General features: G+C 43.3%; 2 protein-coding genes across 4 annotated transcripts in view; one reads left to right on the top strand and one right to left on the bottom strand.

The window, feature by feature from the left end:
- Positions 1-19,754, bottom strand: part of c14h21orf58 (chromosome 14 C21orf58 homolog) — a 137,480-nt gene that overhangs the window by 100,840 nt on the left and 16,886 nt on the right. Inside the window, exon 1 of one of the 3 annotated variants that reach the window (XM_078228848.1) lies at positions 19,631-19,681. The exons of the other annotated variants lie outside the window; for them this stretch is intronic. Coding sequence (XP_078084974.1) covers positions 19,631-19,681 — 51 coding nt within the window. Of the gene's footprint in view, positions 1-19,630; positions 19,682-19,754 lie in introns of those variants that run through there. 3 annotated transcript variants of the gene reach the window in all.
- Positions 1-19,754, top strand: part of LOC144503858 (caspase-8-like) — a 47,527-nt gene that overhangs the window by 15,486 nt on the left and 12,287 nt on the right. The window contains exons 2-8 of the mRNA XM_078228846.1: positions 2,022-2,324; positions 11,317-11,416; positions 11,931-12,072; positions 15,209-15,357; positions 17,155-17,218; positions 17,820-17,882; positions 19,634-19,734. Coding sequence (XP_078084972.1) covers positions 2,038-2,324; positions 11,317-11,416; positions 11,931-12,072; positions 15,209-15,357; positions 17,155-17,218; positions 17,820-17,882; positions 19,634-19,734 — 906 coding nt within the window. The 5' untranslated portion in view covers positions 2,022-2,037. The remainder of the gene's footprint in view (positions 1-2,021; positions 2,325-11,316; positions 11,417-11,930; positions 12,073-15,208; positions 15,358-17,154; positions 17,219-17,819; positions 17,883-19,633; positions 19,735-19,754) is intronic.

Here is a 19,754-nt window from a genome sequence, read left to right on the forward strand (position 1 = left end):
ACTATCTTGGGAGTATCCTCTGCAATAATACTATGTTGGATGATGAAACCAACCATCGCAAAAAGCTAGCTTAGCATTTATCAAACTCATTCACTGTCTTTAGAGCAGCATGGAGCTGGTTTCAGAATGAAGATCAAAGTCCACCAGTCGGTAAATGTTACATCATTTCTTAATGGTCTGACACTGGGAGTGGCATCACATAAATCAACTAGAAGCATTCCGTCTCTGCTGTCTGAGATGGAATAAGGTGTAAAATCCCTAACTCAAGATTCTTGCAGAGCGCTGCATTAATGATACTGATATATGCCTCATCAGATCTCAGCTTCACAGAGACTGGAAGAAACCCATGCTCTTCTTCCATTAGTTCCATGGAATCGTTTACACCATCTAATGAGGATGTTTAGACCGTGGGCAAATGTTTAATCTGAAACTCAGCACTTACTTTAGTGGAAGGATTATAACTCCTGGCGGTCAGGAAAAGAGGGTCATAACCGTATCCCCTCTGTTTACTCAAAAGAGATGATTCTATAGTCCCTGCTGGTTTAACGGGAGCCCCTGAAATGTCATAATTCCCCCTCCTCTTTGATTGTCCCTTTTGCATGTTTACTTCAGTCTTTTGTCCTGTTTGCCTAATTTCCTGTACCACTACTCTCACTGTACTCCTCCCCCCTCTCATACAGGCAGGTCCTTCTTGTTTTAATCTATCCATATCTGTAAGGATGGCACGATGGCACAGTTGTTAGCGCTGCTGCCTCACAGCGCCAGGGTCCCAGATTCAATTCCAACCTCGGGTCACTGTCTGTGTGGAGTTTGCATTTTCGCCCCGTGTCTGCGTGGGTTTCCTCCGGGTGCTCTGGTTTCCTCCCACAGTCAAAAGATGTGTGGGTTAGGTTGATTGGCCATGCTAAATTGACCCTAGTGTCGGGGGATTAGCAGGGTAAATGTGTGGAGTTACAGGGATAAAGCCTGGGTGGGATTGTGGTCGGTACAGACTCGATGGGCTGAATGACCTCCTTCTGTACTATAGGGATTCTAAGATTCTAAGATCTACATCTGAATGATGGTCACTTGGGTGATCTATTGTTGGGTGATGTAACTGGCAAGAAATATTACCTTCCAGAGAAGAGGTGGGGAAACAATTTGGAGACAAAAATTGCCACTGAAATTCACTAAACTTGAAATGCAGTTGCACAACCTAAAGTCAAACTATAGTCCAAAAAGTTCAGTCACTCAAAATTCTTGGGTAATGCTATCAGATCTCGCAGATGTGGTGGTTTACTGGTTTCATGACTGTGGTGAACCATCGTTGGTTCCCACTGGATAGTACTGAGCCAGGGTCTGGCCAGTACTACAAGTATGTATATATATGTTGCTGTTGGGGTTAGGGATGGGTTGTTCTACTTGTTGCTGTTGGGGTTAGGGTTGGGCTGTTACACCTTGTATTATAGTTATTGTGGTACATCCCAGTCGGGCTCCGCCTCCTGGGAGAGGTATAAAGGTCACTGCTCTGTCTGGGACCCCTCAGTCTGGGATCGTGTATATAATTAGAAGCTTCGTTGTAACAGCAAATAAAAGCCTTTATTTCCTGAGCATCTCAAGCCTCGTGTGTGATAACGCGCATCAGTGACTAATTTTCATGAGAATGCGGTTTAAATTCTATTTCGACCATTTGAAATTTTGAATTCAATTTACAAATCTGTGGAAAGAAAGTACAGATATCAGCTGTTAGATTGTTGTAAAAGCCTAACTGGGTTCACAAATGCCTTTTAAGAAAGGAAATGCAGCATTCATACCTGGTCCAGCAGGTAGGTAAATGTAGACTAATTCCATAACCAGTGTGCCATTTGAAATGGTCTCGCAAGGCACTGAGGCACTGATGCTTTCACAAACAAGACACCTTCTCAGAGCAACCAGGGATGCACAGTAAACATCTCTCTTGCCAGGGATAGCCACATTAACAGAAAATGGTAACATCTTAAGCCGAAAATGATCTCTGAATCCAAATTTTGCTTTCCTTTTAGGAGACTGAAGGGGAAGATGGCTACTCCCTTGAAGAATTCAGGATTATACAAAATTAGTTTCGAATTGGATGCAGAGGAGATGCAGGCATTGAGGTTCCTGTGCACTGATCACATTCCAGCAGGCAAAACAATAGGCAGTGTTTTGGAGTTATTCACAGAGCTGCAGCAGCAAGAATTGGATATTATTCCAGAACTCCTGTATCGAATTCAGCGTTTTAAATTGCTCACCATTCTAGGAAAACAGAAGGCAGACGTGGAACAGTTTTTGCAACAAGAAGGAAATTCCAAGATCTCAAATTACAGGTTTTTAAAAATATATTATTCATTGAATGATTGATTTTTTTCCCCTCCCCCAGGATCTGACCACGAAGGTGCTATCTGTCCCTTGCTTGGGTATGGTTCCATGCCTGGCATTCACTCTGGAGTATTACTCGGCTATTTAAAAATGGAAACATCCTCATCATTTCTTTACACATATTTTCTAGCAGGGTTCATTAGAAAGATCTCCATTTATATAGCGCCCGTTACAACTTCAGAACACGACAAAGTGCTTTACAGCTAATAAAAGACTTCTGAAGGGTAATTGCTGTAGAACTTGTGATAGTCATAAAGAACAGATAGCTTGGCTGATTATTCTCCTTTATAGCTTAAAGATTCTGAAAGAAATTGTAGTTCTTACCTCTTGCATTAGCCTCGATCAATTAATTCAGCAGACACATTGGGATCAGACCTGGGACCTTCTGGTCTAACAGCTCATTTACCCATTGACTGTAGTGGTTTGTCTTTGGGTCATGTGCATTGCTCATGGCAGTCAGACTTTGAACTAAAGTGAAACTATGTAAATTAATTTCAAGGCTACAACACAAAGCAAACAGATTACAGCCTTGCACCTCCACTCAACTGCTTGCTATTTCATGGAATAGTAAAGCACGGAAGGAGGCCATTCAGCCCATCAGGTCTACAATGTCTCTAAGAGCATTCCAGCTATTTCCACTCGTTTTGGGACTTGACCCTGGAGCTTCTGGCTCAGAGGCAGTGATGTCATCCACTCTCCTACAAGACTTCACAAATCATTAACATAGATCAAAGTCAGCAATGGTTCTAGTGCTAATCCTTGGCAAAGACCACAATAAACCCCCTTCCAGTCCACAAAAATGCTATTCACCACAACTTTGTTTTCCATCCCAGAGCCAATTTTGTATCTATACTGCAACTACATTTATCCTGTGGGCTTCAATTTTGCCATCAAACCTAATATGTGGTACTTTTAAACACTTTTAAACACTTTTCAAGCACTTTTTTGAAAGTCTCAATACTTGAGCTGATTATTGGACTGTTCCCAGCATTATGGTCAAGTTCAGTTTTATCCTCAGTTGAGGGTGAGTCACACACTTCCCGTAAGTGTCAATAAATTGTGACAAGAAAAATCTTTTTGTTTAACTCGGGACGTTTACTGTTTCCTGGAAGCCAAATGATTTCCCCACTTAATCAGCTGCCCAAGGTGTTATGCTAAGCTGTTGACCCAGGTAAAATCCCAAATGATGAGTCATTTATAACAATTTTTTTTAAAAGTTTATTTATAACGCTGCAATGAAGTTACTGTGAAATTCCCCTAATTGCCACAGCCCAGCACATGTTTGGGTCAATGCACCTAACCAGCGCGTCTTTCAGAATGTGGGAGGAAACCAGAGCACCCGGAGGAAACCCACGTAGACACGGGAAGAACGTGCAAACTCCACCCAGCCAGTGACCCAAGCCGGGAATTGAACCCGGGTCCTTGGTACTGTGAAACCGCAGTGTTAACCACTGTGCCACCATGCCGCCCTGTTTGTTCATAGGGTGGAGTAGATTTGTGAACCAGGTCAGCACTTTTCAATAAGCATCATGTTACCCCTATGATTCTTCATGAGGAACTGTAATTACCTGTCAGACCAATTTATATGGTTATGTAATGTTTTCCTGGGCAAACAGCCCCTCTTCAATGCAAATGAAGCATTCATAGAGAGAATGGATACCAAGAATTGCCAGTCAGAGACCAAACCCATAGAGCCCATAGTTCCTGATAAAATATGACACAATCCATAGACTTGGTGACACCATGGGTGGGACTTTACAGTCTCACTTGTCCCAAAACAGTAAAATCCCACCCAAGGTCAATGGACCTTTCCATGATCCACGCCATAGGACGGTAAAATTCCAGCCCATGTGTTTTGCATTGTGATCATTGTTGATATGATGATTTGATTTATTATTGTCACATGTTTTAGTATACAGTGAAAAGTACTGCTTCTTGCGCGCTATACAGACAGAACATACCATTCATAGAGAAGGAAAGGAGAGAGTACAGAATAGTGTTACAGTCATAGCTAGGGTGTAGAGAAAGATCAACTTAATGCAAGGTAGATCCATTCAAAAGTCTGACAGCAGCAGGGAAGAAGCAGTTCTTGAGTCAGTTGGTACGTGTCCTCAGACTTTTGTATCTTTTTCCTGACGGAAGAAGGTGGAAGAGAGTATGTCCGGGGCGCATGGGGTCCTTAATTATGCTGGCTGCTTTGCCGAGGCAGCGGGAAGTGTAGATGGGGAATGGAAGAGTGGCTACTCCATGCTTGTTCAGTTGTCTTTGACAAAGTACTACATAAAAGGCTGGTTAACAAAATTGAGACTCACGGAATAGAAGAGTCAATGTCAGCTTGGATAAAACATTGGATAAAATATCGGCCCAAGCACGAAAACACAGTGAGTCATGGCAGATGATTGTTTTTCATACTGGAGGTATGAGTGGAGTTCCCCAAAGCTGAATGATTGGACTACTGCCTTTCTAGTGTATGAATGACTTGGATAATGGGAAACAGAGCAAAATTTTAAAATTTTCCAATGTTATCAAACTTGGAGATATGGCAAACAGTGCGGATGATGCCAGTTATGCCAGAGGAATGGGTAGACCAGTGGCAGGTGGAATTTAGTACAGAGAAGTGTGAGATGGCAGCAGTAATTGGAGGAGGAAATAGAACTTAACAACACAGTTTGAAAGAGTGTGGAGGGACCTGAGGGTTCATGTACATTAATATTTGAAAGTGACAGGAGATATTGAGAGACCGGTTAGGGATATGGGATCTTGGAATAGAATGGTCACGGGGCGATATAAATTGAGTACAAAAGTTATGCTTTAACTTTCATCAAGCTCTGGTTAGGCCACAACTAGAGTATTGCATCTGGTTCTGGTTCTTACACTTTAGGAAGGATGTGAAGCTCCTTGAGAAGGTGCAGAGGAGATTTACCAGATGGTTCCAGAGAGGGAGGTATTTAGCTACAAGGTTGATGAAGCTGGGGTTGTCCTCCTTTGAGAAGTGATTTGATAAATGTATACAAGATCATGATAGATTTTAAAAAGATAGACACAGTAAAGCTGTTTCCATTAGCTGATGGTACAAAGACTAAGGGATGCAAATTTAAGCTTTTGGGCAAGAGATAGAGGTTGGGGTTTGGTGGGGGTAGTGGGTAAGGAAGAATTTGTTAACACAGTGAGTGATAATGATCTGGAACTTGCTACCTATGATGGTGGTGGAAATGGATATGATTGGTGATTTTGAAAGGAAATTTGAGAGAAATAAACTTTTCGGGCTGGTGGGGGGAACGATGGGATTGACTGGATTATTCTACAGAAAGCTGGTGTGTTCTTGATGGGCTGAATGGCCTCCTATCTGTGCCATAATGATGCTATGACTCTCCAACTGCTCTCCCAACAGTGGACCAGATTTAAAGGAGCCCCCTGAAGTGCGTTGGGTGGAGGGCAGGTCTGCATAATCTTGGGCTAGGACATCCCATTCCCATCAGAGGGAAAACTGAACCCCATTAAGTCAGCGGGGGTGGGATTGGGCCGTTGCAGGGAACTCATTGAGCCTTTTAAAGGTGAGCCCAGCAGTGTTGGCTCAGGGAGTCTCATGTGTTTCCCATTCTGCCCAAGGGCTACCTGGTAAATCCTGTTAGGTTTGCCAGCAACCTCCCAGGGGTATGTCTCTCGTTCAAAGGCACTTACTGCCTGATTGAGGAACCCGGCATTGGGAAAGGGTTGCCTACTGAGAGCTAACCCCTTGCTCTTGCGTCTGACTCCCCTTCCGATTCCCCTCACACCATTCACCTCTCTCCAGGGATCCCACAATGATCTCGGGTGAAGGCATTACTGTATTGTCGGCAGAAACTACCAATTTTAGCAATGCTGCCAGCAATGGAGAGCTGCTGGCATCTGATTGGTTGGCAGCTTGCAGCAGTGTTAAATTCCAGGAAAATTCAACTCTAAGCAGTTAGGTGCCTCACACATACTTCATTTGGTTGGGCCTGCATCAGGAACATTAAAATCAGCAGGCAACCTGTTCTTAAACCTCTACATTGTGTTAGAATTCTTCCTATATTCAAAACCCTCCTCAAAATCTGCTTCTTGGATCATGCCTTTGGCTCAGAAGTAAAGAAAATATTAAAAAATCATTTAATGTTGCTAATGTGTCACTGACTAGAATCCATGAAGGATTTCTTTCAATGAGTTCCTGTGGTTGTCAATGTGAAAGCTGTCTGTGACCAGCAAACCAACACCAAGTATCAGCATTAATATTGGGCGGGATTCTCCGGCCGTTTACACCAACCAGATTCTCTGGTCCTGCTGCAGTGAGTGGAGATTAGGCTGAGGACAGAGAGTCCTTGCTGGCAGTAGGGCGGGGCGTGAACAGCCGAAGAATTCCGGCCAATATATTAGTTAACAAACAGTTCCCTCTCAGGTACTGTCCCCCATTCCCTTTCTAATCTTCATAGAAATCATAGAAACCCTACAGTGCAGAAGGAGGCCATTCGGCCCATCGAGTCTGCACCGACCACAATCCCACCCAGGCCCTACCCCCACATATTTTACCCACTAATCCCTCTAACCTACGCATCTTAGGATTCTAAGGGGCAATTTTTAACCTGGCCAATCAGCCTAACCCGCACATCTTTGGACTGTGGGAGGAAACCGGAGCACCCGGAGGAAACCCACGCAGACACGAGGAGAATGTGCAAACTCCACACAGACAGTGACCCGAGCCGAGAATCGAACCCAGGACCCTGGAGCTGTGAAGCAGCAGTGCTAACCACTGTGCTACCGCGCCGCCCTTCTATCCTAATCTTCTATCATCACGTCTCTCCTTCAAGATGTGCTTTACCCCATCATCCTTGCAAACTACTAGCCCATCTGTACCCTCCCTTCCTTCCCCAAGTTCTTGAACTTGGTAACATCTCTCAAATCCATGTCCATCTTTCCTGCAACTGTGTGTTTGAATCCTTCCAATCAGGTTTCTGCCCCTGCTTCAGCACTGAAACATCCTTGTTAAACTCACTAATAGCTTTCTCTGTAACTGTGACACAAGTAAACTACTCTTCCTTGTCCTTCTTGACTTATTTTTAGCATTTGACACGGTTGGCAATCCCATCTTCCTGCAACAGTATTCTTTTGCCCTTCAGCTTGGTGGGACTGCCTTTGCTTGGTTCTATCCTTACCTGTCGAATCGTGGCCAGAGCATCACCCGAAAAGTCTTCTCTTCATGCTCCCGCACCTTTATCTCCAGAGTTATCCAAGAATCTATCCTTGTGACCCCCCTGCCCACACCACAACCCATTTCTCACCTACATGCTGCTACTTAGTGACAAAAGACATGACATCATGCTCTACATGATGGACACTCAACCGTACCTCACCCTCACCACCACTCAACCTCTCTACTACCTCAGATTTGTCACACTGCTTCTCTAACATCCAGTTATGAATAGAGCACAATTTCCTCTAAATATTGGGAAGACTAAAGCTATTCCATTGTTCTGTACCCCATTTTCAGAAACTTCATTCCAACCTCTCCTCATCCACTATCTGAGGTTGAAACCACACTGTCCATCATCTCAGGATCCTACTTGACTGAACTGACCTTTGGACACTAGATCCTCTTCATCAGAAGGAGCACATTTCCATCAACACAACATCAGCCATCTGCTGCTGAAACCTCCATCCACATTTTTGTTAACTCCAGGCTCGATTATTCCAATGTTCTCCCAGCAGGCATCTCATAGTCCACCCTCCAGGAACAGAAGTTCCTCCGACATCCTGCTGCCCATGCCCTCACCTGCTCCAAGCCCCCGTACTCACTGATTCCCACTGTTTGTAGGTCTACTAACACCTCAGATTTAACATTCTCGTCCTGTGTTCAAATTCCTCCAAGTCCTCACTACTCTGGGAATCTGTAAATTTCTTCAGCTCCACTATCCTCTGAAATCCCTGTATCGCTTTGCTTCTGGCCTCTTAGGTAATTCCCACTCCCTCCATCCCATAATTGGCAGCTGTGCCTCAGTCATTTTCATTCTGTGGTCTGGCAATCCTCCTCCAAACTTCTCTTTCCTCTTGTAAAACCCTCCTCTAAATCTATCCTTTTGATCAAGCTTTCTTTCACCCCTCCTAACAGTCTATGGTGAGTGTCAATTTTAGTCTGTTGTGAATCACCTTCAGACCATTATCTATGTTAAAGGCACTGTAGAAATGCAAGTTGTTATTGTATAAAGCACTTAATCTAATCCCATTGCTGTTAATGGGATCTTTCTATGTATCAAAAACTACTGTATTTTTCTACATAAAGACAATGGATTCCAGAGCAGTGTGTTATAGGTGAAGCTGCAAGAGATAGTGAGAAATATGAGAAGGTATATAAATGAAAATTCCTCCTCTGTTAGATGCAGGCTCTAATTACTGCCCACTTGCCGTAAATCACAATTTCAGAAGTGTCACATCTCCCATGCTTCTTTCCAACATAAACCTCCCAATTGCTTTTCTGATTGAGGCTGTCAATTTGTAATGAATTTGGGGCGGTTAGTCCTGTGAGTCGTTTCCCATTAAGGATGGGGATCAAAATGACTCAAATCTATTTCACTGACACCATACTGAGTGCTGAGCATCATAACTTGTGTTACAGTTTCGGAATCGAGCCCCAATTCAAAGCAGCCAAAAGATGTTTCATCCAATCGCCTTCAAAACAACATTTTCAGAACTGATTCCCATGTGTCAATGCGTCCTTTTTAAGATGAATAATATGCAGCATCTCTCAAAACCTAACAGAACCTAGTTAGTAAAAGTATTGCCTGGTGCAGCACTAGGAACTAGATATATGGACTGCAAAGTCCCAAATTTTCTTGGCAGCTGGGGTGAACTGCTAAGAGTCAGCACCTATATTGTACGAGGAGAGAAAGTTTGGAAAAGTTAACATTCGAATTGCTTCTTACATCAGGAATTGTGCTTTTGAAAAAAGTTGATCTATACACGCGCCACAAGATAGTGATTTCCAGTTCATAGAATCATAGAATCCCTCCAGTCCAGAAGGAGGCCATTCAGCCCATTGAGTCTGCACCGACAACAATCCTACCCAGGCCCCATCCCTGTAACCCCATGTATTTACCCTGCTAGTACCCCTGACACTAATGGGCTATTTAGCATGGCCAATCAACCTAACCTACACATTGATTCGTAGGGTGGCAGGATTGTCATATGAGGAAAGGTTGGGTTGACTGGGCCTGTATTCACTGGAACTTAGAAGAATGAGAAGGTATAGGTATAGAATTCTGGCAGGACTGGACAAACTGGATGCAGGAATGTTATCTCCAGTTGCTGACGGGACTAGGAGTCTTATGATACCGAGTAGGACATGTAGAACTGAGATGAGGAGAAACTTCTTCACTGAGAAGATGGTGAACCTGTGGAATTATCTACCGCAGAAGGCTATGGAGGCCAAGTCACTGAATATATTTAAGAAGGAAATAGATTGGATTTCTGAACTCTAAAACCATCAAAGGGTAGGGGGGAGCGCAGGAATATGGCGTTGAGAATCAGCCATGATCATATTGAATTGCGAAGCAGGCTCAAAGGGTCGAATGGCCTACTCCTGCTCCTGTTTTCTTATTTTTAAGTTTTGAAGCAACAAAATTTAAAAGGGCAGAGAAGGATTAAGAGTGGAATCATTAAAGGTAAAGGATAGATGCCACTGACAGAAAGTAGTGGAGGCCAAAATATTAACTGATTTCAAGAAGAAATTAGATATAGCTTGTGGGGCTAAAGGGATCAAAGGATATGGGGGGGATGGGGGAATCAGGATATTGAATTCGATGATCAGCGATGATCAAATGTCCCCATGCCGACACTATAGTTAAGAAAGCCCCACCAACGCCTTTACTTTCTCAGAAGACTAAGGAAATTTGGCATGTCAGCTACGACTCTCACCAACTTTTACAGATGCACCATAGAAAGCATTCTTTCTGGTTGTATCACAGCTTGGTATGGCTCCTGCTCTGCCCAAGACCGCAAGAAACTAGAAAAGGTCGTGAATGTAGCCCAATCCATCACGCAAACCAGCCTCCCATCCATTGACTCTGTCTACACTTCCCGCTGCCTCGGAAAAGCAGCCAGCATAATTGAGGACCACACGCACCCCGGACATTCTCTCTTCCAGGTTCTTCCGTCGGGAAAAAAGGTAGAAACGTCTGAGGTCACATACCAACTGACTCAAGAACAGCTTCTTCCCTGCTGCCATCAGACTTTTGAATGCACATACTTTGCATTAAGTTGATCTTTCTCTACACCCTAGCAATGACTGTAACACTACATTCTACACTCTCTCGTTTCCTTCTCTATGAACGGTATGCTTTGTTTGTATAGCGCACAAGAAACAATACTTTTCACTGTATACTAATACATGTATTATGGGCGGCACGGTGGCACAGTGGTTAGCACTGCTGCCTCACAGCGCCAGGGTCCCGGGTTCAATTCCGGCCTCGAGTCACTGTCTGTGTGGAGTCTGCACTTTCTCCCCGCGTCTGCGTGGGTTTCCTCCGGGTGCTCCGGTTTCCTCCCACACTCCAAAGATGTGCAGGTTAGGTGGATTGGCCACGCTAAATTGACCCTAGTGTCAGGGGGTTTAGCAGGGTAATTGTGCAAGGTTATGGGGATAGGGCCTGGGTGGGATTGTGATCCGTACAGACTTGATGGGCCGAATGACCTCCTTCTATACTGTATGGATTCTAAGTGACAATAATAAATCAAATCAGATCAAAATGAATGGCAGAGCAGGCTTGAACAGCAGAATGGCCTACTCCTGCTTCGAGTTTCTATGTTTAGAGACGTAAAGAGACTACAATTGTAGTGCGAAAGAAGCAATAAAATTAACTTTGACCTATCACCAGGCCTACCTCAGTTTTTATTTTCTATGTTTTCTAAAATGTCACTCATTTCTGTTTACAGAGTGCTGCTCTATAACCTTTCCAAAGAGATTAATGAAGAAGAGCTCAATAGCATAAAATTTTTATTACAAGAAGGCAAGAAGAAATATCAGGAAATTAAGGTGAGCTGGAGTGTGTATCAGTCTGCTCCATTCATGTGTGTATTAAGTTTGAATCATAAAATTTACTAATCCTGCAAACATTACTATGGAAGTTTTTTTTTGCTAAAATATTGAGCTTAGAGAGGACTCCCTAGTAGTTGAATGTGTAACTGATTCATACCCAGCAATAGGACCCAGGTTTGAAGTCCAGTTCCCACAAATACATTTGGCAAGTGTCTTGCAATTGGCATCATCATTCTTGTGCTGGCAAAAATTTAGTGAGTGCTTCTACTCCTGATTGGAAAGCAATTGTGTGAACTTTGCTGAGGACATAAATAGACTCAGTTGTGATGTCTTCACCTGGTAAAACAGCCTTGTGATATTCACAGTCTGAAGAACAAGCTTTTTGAAGTCCTCAAAAGGGCCTGTCCTGTGGGTCCATGACCCATGAAAGGTCAAGACAGGATGGAAGTAATGATTTAAAGAAAGCTCACTGATCTAATGAATAATGTGTTTGTGATTTGTCTTCTTTAAGAATTTTATGGAGCTCTGCATTGACCTGGAAAAAAAGGAATATCTAGAACCAGATAACGTACAAGTTCTGCTGAAAGCCATGGAGACAATAAAAAGAGCTGATCTAAAGAGCAAACTGAAAAGCTACCAGAACATAACTAATGGTACACAAAGTCTCATTCTGCAGTTTGTAGAACTGGGAGCTACTTTTAATGAGTGAACATTTGTTGTGATGACAATGGCAGGTTTTTGACTAATGTGGTTGAGAATGGGAGCTTGTTGATATGAGGCATGCTGGGAAAAATCAATCAACTATTCAATCCAAAGCCAACGTTCTCCCCAATAACTACAGAAAAACCATTCTAACAGTTCTAAACTCCACCAAAAAGACAATCATACATCCCCTTCAGTTGTCGGTCTACTCTTTGTCAAAATTTGGTGTTTTGTACCTTTAGGGAATCCTTTTCTGATTTGATAGGCCATTTACTAGTCTCCCTAAGAGAAAATCTGACCCTGTTTGCCAGCTCTTATCTTAATGAAACCTACCTGCCAAGATCACTACCATTGATCCAATTTGTTCAAAGGATAACATCAGATTTTATATCAGTCATGTATGTTGGATTCTGTCACCTTCGGATGTCACCAAGAGTCACACCTTTATCCTTTCACGAAGTACAATAGCTAAATCGTTACATCTTTACCTCCACCATGCCCTTTGATAGGGCAGACATTTTTATTGCTTCCTTCATTCTACAAATATATAGTCTCTTCAAGTCTCTAAAGTCTAAGCAATGGCTTCTATCTGTTACCTTTAATGATTCCACCCTTATTCCTTCTCCACCCTTTTAATTTTTTTGTTTAAATTTCCCATGACTTCAAAAACCTTTTAGGATGCTTCCTAAAACGTTATTTTCCTTTGTTTCTGCCATTTTCCTGTCAACAACTATTGCTGCCTATGAAGCATGTGTCCATCAGAGACTTGAATACAGCTTCCATGTCTGGTGAAAGTCTGCCGCAGATCTTGCGATCCTTGCTTTCGATGGGCAAGATCACTCAACCTTTGTCTTATTTAGAAAATAAAACTATGCTGTTGTTTCACATCTTCTCCAAATCAAGATTCACCACACTGTTCTACTCTAACCCTTTCTTTTCCCAAGCCTCAGACTGGTTTGTCTTCTTAATCCTTCCCTTTCTCTTACAGTTGATAGACGTTAAAAATCTCAAACTTGGCATCAACTTGTCGCCATTTACTGATTTGTTTTCTCTTCTCTTCTACTTTTTCCTTCAGCTTGGTGGTGTTCTGTTTTATGGGTCTTGGTCCATCATTGTGGTCGTGCCTTACTAACCTTATTGAGTTTTTTGAGAAAGTGACCAAGGAGGTGGATGGGGGCAAGGCAGTGGACGTGGTATATATGGATTTTAGTAAGGCGTTTGATAAGGTTCACCATGGTAGGCTTCTGCAGAAAATGCAGATGTATGGGATTGGGGGTGATCTAGGAAATTGGATCAGGAATTGGCTAGCGGATAGGAAACAGAGGGTGGTGGTTGATAGTAAATATTCATCATGGAGTGCGGTTACAAGTGGTGTACCTCAGGGATCTGTTTTGGGGCCACTGCTGTTTGTAATATTTATTAATGATCTGGATGAGGGTATAGTTGGGTGGATTAGCAAATTTGCTGATGACACCAAAGTCGGTGGTGTGGTAGACAGTGAGGAAGGGTGTCGTAGTTTGCAGGAAGACTTAGACAGGTTGCAAAGTTGGGCCGAGAGGTGGCGGATGGAGTTTAATGCGGAGAAGTGTGAGGTAATTCACTTTGGTAGGAATAACAGATGTGTTGAGTATAGGGCTAACGGGAGGACTTTGAATAGTGTGGAGGAGCAGAGGGATCTAGGTGTATGTGTGCATAGATCCCTGAAAGTTGGGAATCAAGTAGATAAGGTTGTTAAGAAGGCATATGGTGTCTTGGCGTTTATTGGTAGGGGGATTGAATTTAGGAGTCGTAGCGTTATGTTGCAACTGTACACAACTCTGGTGCGGCCGCACTTGGAGTACTGTGTGCAGTTCTGGTCCCCACATTACAGGAAGGATGTGGAGGCTTTGGAGAGGGTGCAGAGGAGGTTTACCAGGATGTTGCCTGGTATGGAGGGGAGATCCTATGAGGAGAGGCTGAGGGATTTGGGATTGTTTTCGCTGGAAAGGCGGCGGCTAAGAGGGGATCTTATTGAAACATATAAGATGATTAGAGGTTTAGATAGGGTGGATAGTGATAGCCTTTTTCCTCTGATGGAGAAATCCAGCACGAGGGGGCATGGCTTTAAATTGAGGGGGGGTAGTTATAGAACCGATGTCAGGGGTAGGTTCTTTACCCAGAGGGTGGTGAGGGATTGGAATGCCCTGCCAGCATCAGTTGTAAATGCGCCTAGTTTGGGGGCGTTTAAGAGATCCGTAGATAGGTTCATGGACGAAAAGAAATTGGTTTAGGTTGGAGGGTCACAGTTTTTTTTTTTAACTGGTCGGTGCAACATCGTGGGCCGAAGGGCCTGTTCTGCGCTGTAATGTTCTATGTTCTATGTTCTATTGTGATTGCTCCATAAGATTGCCAACTTTGGTTGGTGGCTTTCTTGTTTGTGTGGCACCTGACCACAGGGCACATGACTAAGTAATGTCTGACCACAATATCTGATCATGTGGCATTTGCTTGAGCAATATTTGTTCACATGATTTATACAGAAGTTGTTGCATTTATCGCCGAAAGTTGGGAATTGTGAGCTGAGTAATTTTGCCTGTGGTTTTGCACCAGCAGCTGTTGTGCAACAAGTTCCAAGAACCAAAAGGCGAATATGAAAAGGCAAACCATGAATAGACGGGGAAGAGGGCAAGAAAAGGGGAAACGTGAGAGCAGGAAAGAGGGCAAACCCAAGGAATCCCTGGCATTTCCAAGATTACCCCCCCCCCCCAAATGTTTTCAGGGTCCCCACTTGCTGACAATCGCTGATTGGTGAGGCACCCCAACACGCAGTCAATGGAAGCTGTAATTTCTGAGTTCTGCCAAATCCCATCTTGATAGTCTCCCCAGTGGGGAAGTGACTCTCTACAGGTGGCATTGTGAAGTGGTGGGGACTGGGGCAACGTACACTGAAGCAGGAAACTCCCAGTCATCTCATGAGAGTTGGCTCAGTAATGTAAAACTGCACCCCACCATTTGATTTACCATAATTTACTGTGATGTGCACCATCTTTTTCTTCATTTTTTAAAAAAGAGACTCAACCACTAATGAAACTTTTTTTTTGCTTCAAGTTACACTTCCACAACAAGAAAGCAGCAGGCAATCAAAAGAACCTAACCAATGGATGTCCCCTGCAGTCGGCGACCCTGGTCAGGCCGATGCCAAATCTGTTTCAGCAGGAACCAAGAGTCACCAGGAATCTCAGCAAGTGCCATCCACTGTAGGATTATAACAAATTATTGTATCTGTAGCAGTGCGCATAGGAAGTCTTTCTATGGCATTGCCTTTTTACTTACTCTAAGTCCGCAATCTTGCTTTCTCTGATGCACTGGGCTGAAGATTCCTGACTGCTATAGGCGATGGGCTGAAGGATCAGTAATAGTTCACAGAGCCTCATTATGACCTGCAGGGATCTACACAGTTGCACCAATCTGTTGTGGCTATAGAGATACTGTCTATAGGTGACCACCTATGTATTTGAGTCAGACAGTTTAGTTTGGAGAGGACCAGGCAATAGTTCTGACAATTCAAAATTGGACAGGTAAACTTTCCTTTTCAAGTACTGGATTTCAAATGAAAAGCAATACTAAAGTGCAAAACTGTAACCATTCACGCATATACAAATAGACTGCTTTACCTGAACTCAATCAATTCTCAGTTCATCTATTTGTAGTCAAGCCATTTGACAGTATAAACCCACCCCAATCATGTTTTTAGTTTGGGTGCAAGGTCCAGCAGATAGTGAGTAGCTTGAATTTGAGGGCAAACTGACCTCAGTTGGGTGGTTTCAGGAGCCTGGTTATTTGAAGAATTATGCAAGGACAAGATTGGTGGGACTGCCCTCGCTTGGTTCTATTCTTACCTGTCGAATCATAGCTAGAGAATCACCTGAAAAGTCTTCTTCTCTTCATGCTCCCGCACCTTTATCTCCAGAACTCTCTAAGGATCTATCCTTGTGCTGTTCCCCCCCACACCACCTTGACTCCCAAGTCTTCCTGCATGAATCTCACTTCCATCATGCAGAAATGGGTGGCTGAGGGTAAATGTTACTGAGCAGCTTGTTTGTTTCTGTGTGTCTCTCACTCTCATGGCTGGGGCTAATTCTACTCTCGAGCTCCAAATCATTGTACGCGCTAACTTTCCAGCTGTTTTGCATTGCCACTCTCTTGAAACGAAGACTCGCACAAATGCTACTTCCTCCTCTCACTGCTTGTTATACTTTATTATTGTTTAGTTCTCTGACCGCATTACTTTTTCCTCTTTAAGTTTTAGTCATGTTCTGGCTTCCGAATGAGAAAAAGCAATTGCCTGTTGCTGCGAGAAATGAACGTTGGGGAAGTAGATGAACAATAAAGCAAAAGTTAACTAACTCCACCTCCAAGTGAAAAACAAAACATATCAAATTAAAGCCCTGTAATAAGTCTTTGGAGGCAGAAATCCCTTCACCAAAAACTCTTTATTTACAAGTCTGACAGCAGTATACGGAGTGCTTTCAGTTAGCAGACTACACTAGGAGTGCCAGAGGAACTGACACTTCTGGTTAAGTACAAAGCAAGAGGCTCCCTGATTTGCCCATCAATTTGGCCCTTAATCAGGGACATCTTTTGATGGGCCCTTAATCAGGGAGTTCATATTCTAACGGGCCCACCTCAATTGCCTGATTCAAGTCATTACAAGCACAAAAATGTTGCTCCTGGTATGGGTGATGCACCCTAGTTCCTCTCTGATGAATACTGGTTACAGAAGGCCTCAACTGTACTGGAGGACTTAGCTGTAAAAGAGTGACAACAGGCAGTCACTATACAGTAACTCCACATTAAGGGTGCTATTTTCAGTCGAATAGCTTGATTGCATTCACTATCTGGCCCAAATTTACACAGTCAAAACCCATTCATTTAATGGAGTTAAAATCGGGCCTGAAGAGTGAGTACCAGGCCTTCAAGAGAGGAAGAGGGAATGACCAAAAATGGATAAACAAGTATATTCAATTAAAATTGTTCTTTATTGTATCCCACAGGTGGATGACCCAGCAGTAGAAAAGCCACATCTCCAGCAAGCAGGTGACTCAACTACAGAGCAGTGTAAGTGGAAATGGGTTTCTCTTCCCTTTCTCTGGCATGGGCACTGTTTCATGGTTGCAGGTCCATCAGGAGCAGTTACGCCATGCTACCTTTCCCAAAAGACCATTCGTATGCATGTCTGGATAGGGAGCACCAACAGGCACTTTGTGAATTGTGATCAGGGTTCTACTTACACTTGCAGCAGTCCAGGATCAGGAGCAGGGATGCTGGCCTTTGAAATTATCCCATGTACGCCAAGATCTAGATCATTAATATATATCAGGAGAAGCAAGGGTCCCAATACCAACCTTTGGAAACACAGACTATTAAACTCATGATCTGGCTGACCACCTTTAGTATCCATGATCTTGACCACTGGCACACCATGGCAGGAGTGTACCCATCTACTGGGTACACTGCAGCAGGCCTCCACGGCTCCTTTGAACAGCACCTACCAAATCTGTGATCTCTCCCTCCTAAGAGGAAATGGGCTGCCAGTGCATGGGGACACCACCACCTTCTGATGGGTAAACAGGGATGGGCAATAAATGCTGGTGATGTACACACCTTGTGAACAAAAAGAAATACTGATTTATCTTTTTATTGTTAATCTGTTTTTCAGCCGTAAATCCCTTGCCCAATCTGTACAGAGGTTTGGAAGCATTAAGTGTGGGATCTACATCAGGTAATATTCTGCTTCCCAGTACTCACTTTCTGAAATTTAGGTTCAGACTTTTTTTTAATTCATCCATAGGATATGGGCGTCGCTGGCTGGCCAGCATTTATTGCCCATCCCTAGTTGCCCTTGGGAGGGCAGTTGAGAGTCAACCACATTGCTGTGGCTCTGGAGTGACATGCAGACCGGGTAAGGATGGCAGATTTCCTTCCCTAAGGCACATCATCATCATGGTTTCATGATCATCAGTAGATTCTTAATTCCAGATACTTTTTGTTGAATTTAAATTCCACCATCTGCCATGGCGGGATTCGAATCCGGGTCCCCAGAACATTAGCTGAGTTTCTGGATTAATAGTCTAGCGATAATACCATTAGGCCATTGCCTCCCCATCAATAGAATGTTGGAGCCTTGCTCTTCCTAATATGATTATATAGATTAATGATTTGGACTATGATGTTCAGGGCATGATTTCAAAATTTGCAGCCGATACAAAGATTGTAAACATTGCCAACTGGGCTGAAACTCAAGTTCATGCCCTTGAACTTCAAAAGGGCATAGACATGTTGGTGGATCGGGCGGACAAGTGGCAGATGAAGTTCAGTGTGGAGAAATGTGAGGTGATTTATTTTGGCAGGAAGAAAATGGAGAGACAGTATAAGTTCAAGGTGCAGGAAAAGAAGGTCCTCTGTTTATATGCACATAAATCACTGAAGATGGCAGGGCATGTTAAGAGAGCAGTTAATAAAGTGTATCGTATCCTAGGTTTTATTAATAGGGGCATTGAGTACAGGAGTAGGGAGGTCAGGTTGAACTTGTATAAACCACTCGTTAGGTCTCAATGGAGTACTGCATCCAGTTCTGGGCACCATACTTAAGGAAGGATGTGAAGGTTTTAGAGAAAATACAGAGGAGATTCACAAGAATAATTCCAGGGATAAACAACTGTAACTATGAGGATAGATTGGAGAGGTGGGGATTGTTTTCCTTGGAGAAAGAAGGCCATGAGGGGACTTGATAGAGATATTCAAGATCTTGAGGGGTATAGACTGTTCGCACTCAAGGGAGCATCAAGAACTAGAGGGCACAGATTCCAAATAATTGATAAAAGGAATAAAAATGATGTGAGGAAAACATCTTTCACCCAGACGGTGGTTGGAATCTGGAACGAACTTCCTGAAGCAGGTTCAATCGAGGTATTTAAAAGGGAATTGAATTGCTATCTGAAAAGAAAGAATGTGCAGAGTTACAGGAAAAAGCGGGGGAGTGGCACTTGGTAGAGTGTTCTTTCAGAGAGCTAGTGCAAATTTGGTGGGCCAAATGGCCTCCTTCTGCATTGTAAAGATTCTGTGATTCTTTTGTCACCTATCTAGTTCATGTGGTGTTAGGGCATAATGTCAACTACACAAGTAATTCCTTGGGAGGGAGGCGCCGATGGTGTGCTCTCCAAGATGGACAGTCACTGAGATGCTTTTGGGGTGAGGAAATAACGTAACATATAAAATTACTTTATTTACTATTTAAATACTTTTCCTCCGTTCATGACCAAAAATCATACTTTGATTTGCTGCATTATAAACAGATTTGCAAACTAATTTAAACTTCCTTGCAACGTGCTCAAATGAAGAACTGCACAAACATTGAGCAAATGTTTCCAAAATACCTCTCCCTACTCCCCACGCTATTTTTAAAAAATGCTTTGAGGTTGGGTGTGTGAGACACTTAATACTATTTTGCCCTCTCTCCAATTCACTTACCAGAGACCTCAACAACCGCTTCCTTGGATGCAGCACCTGGCCTTCCTCCATCCCCTGCAGGACAGACAAGTTCAAACTCGGAAGCAATTCAGCGCAATAACCAGGTTGGTGAGACACAGTGAAC

Source organism: Mustelus asterias, chromosome 14 (assembly GCF_964213995.1).
Source record: "Mustelus asterias chromosome 14, sMusAst1.hap1.1, whole genome shotgun sequence".
Classification (NCBI taxonomy): Eukaryota; Metazoa; Chordata; class Chondrichthyes; order Carcharhiniformes; family Triakidae; genus Mustelus; species Mustelus asterias.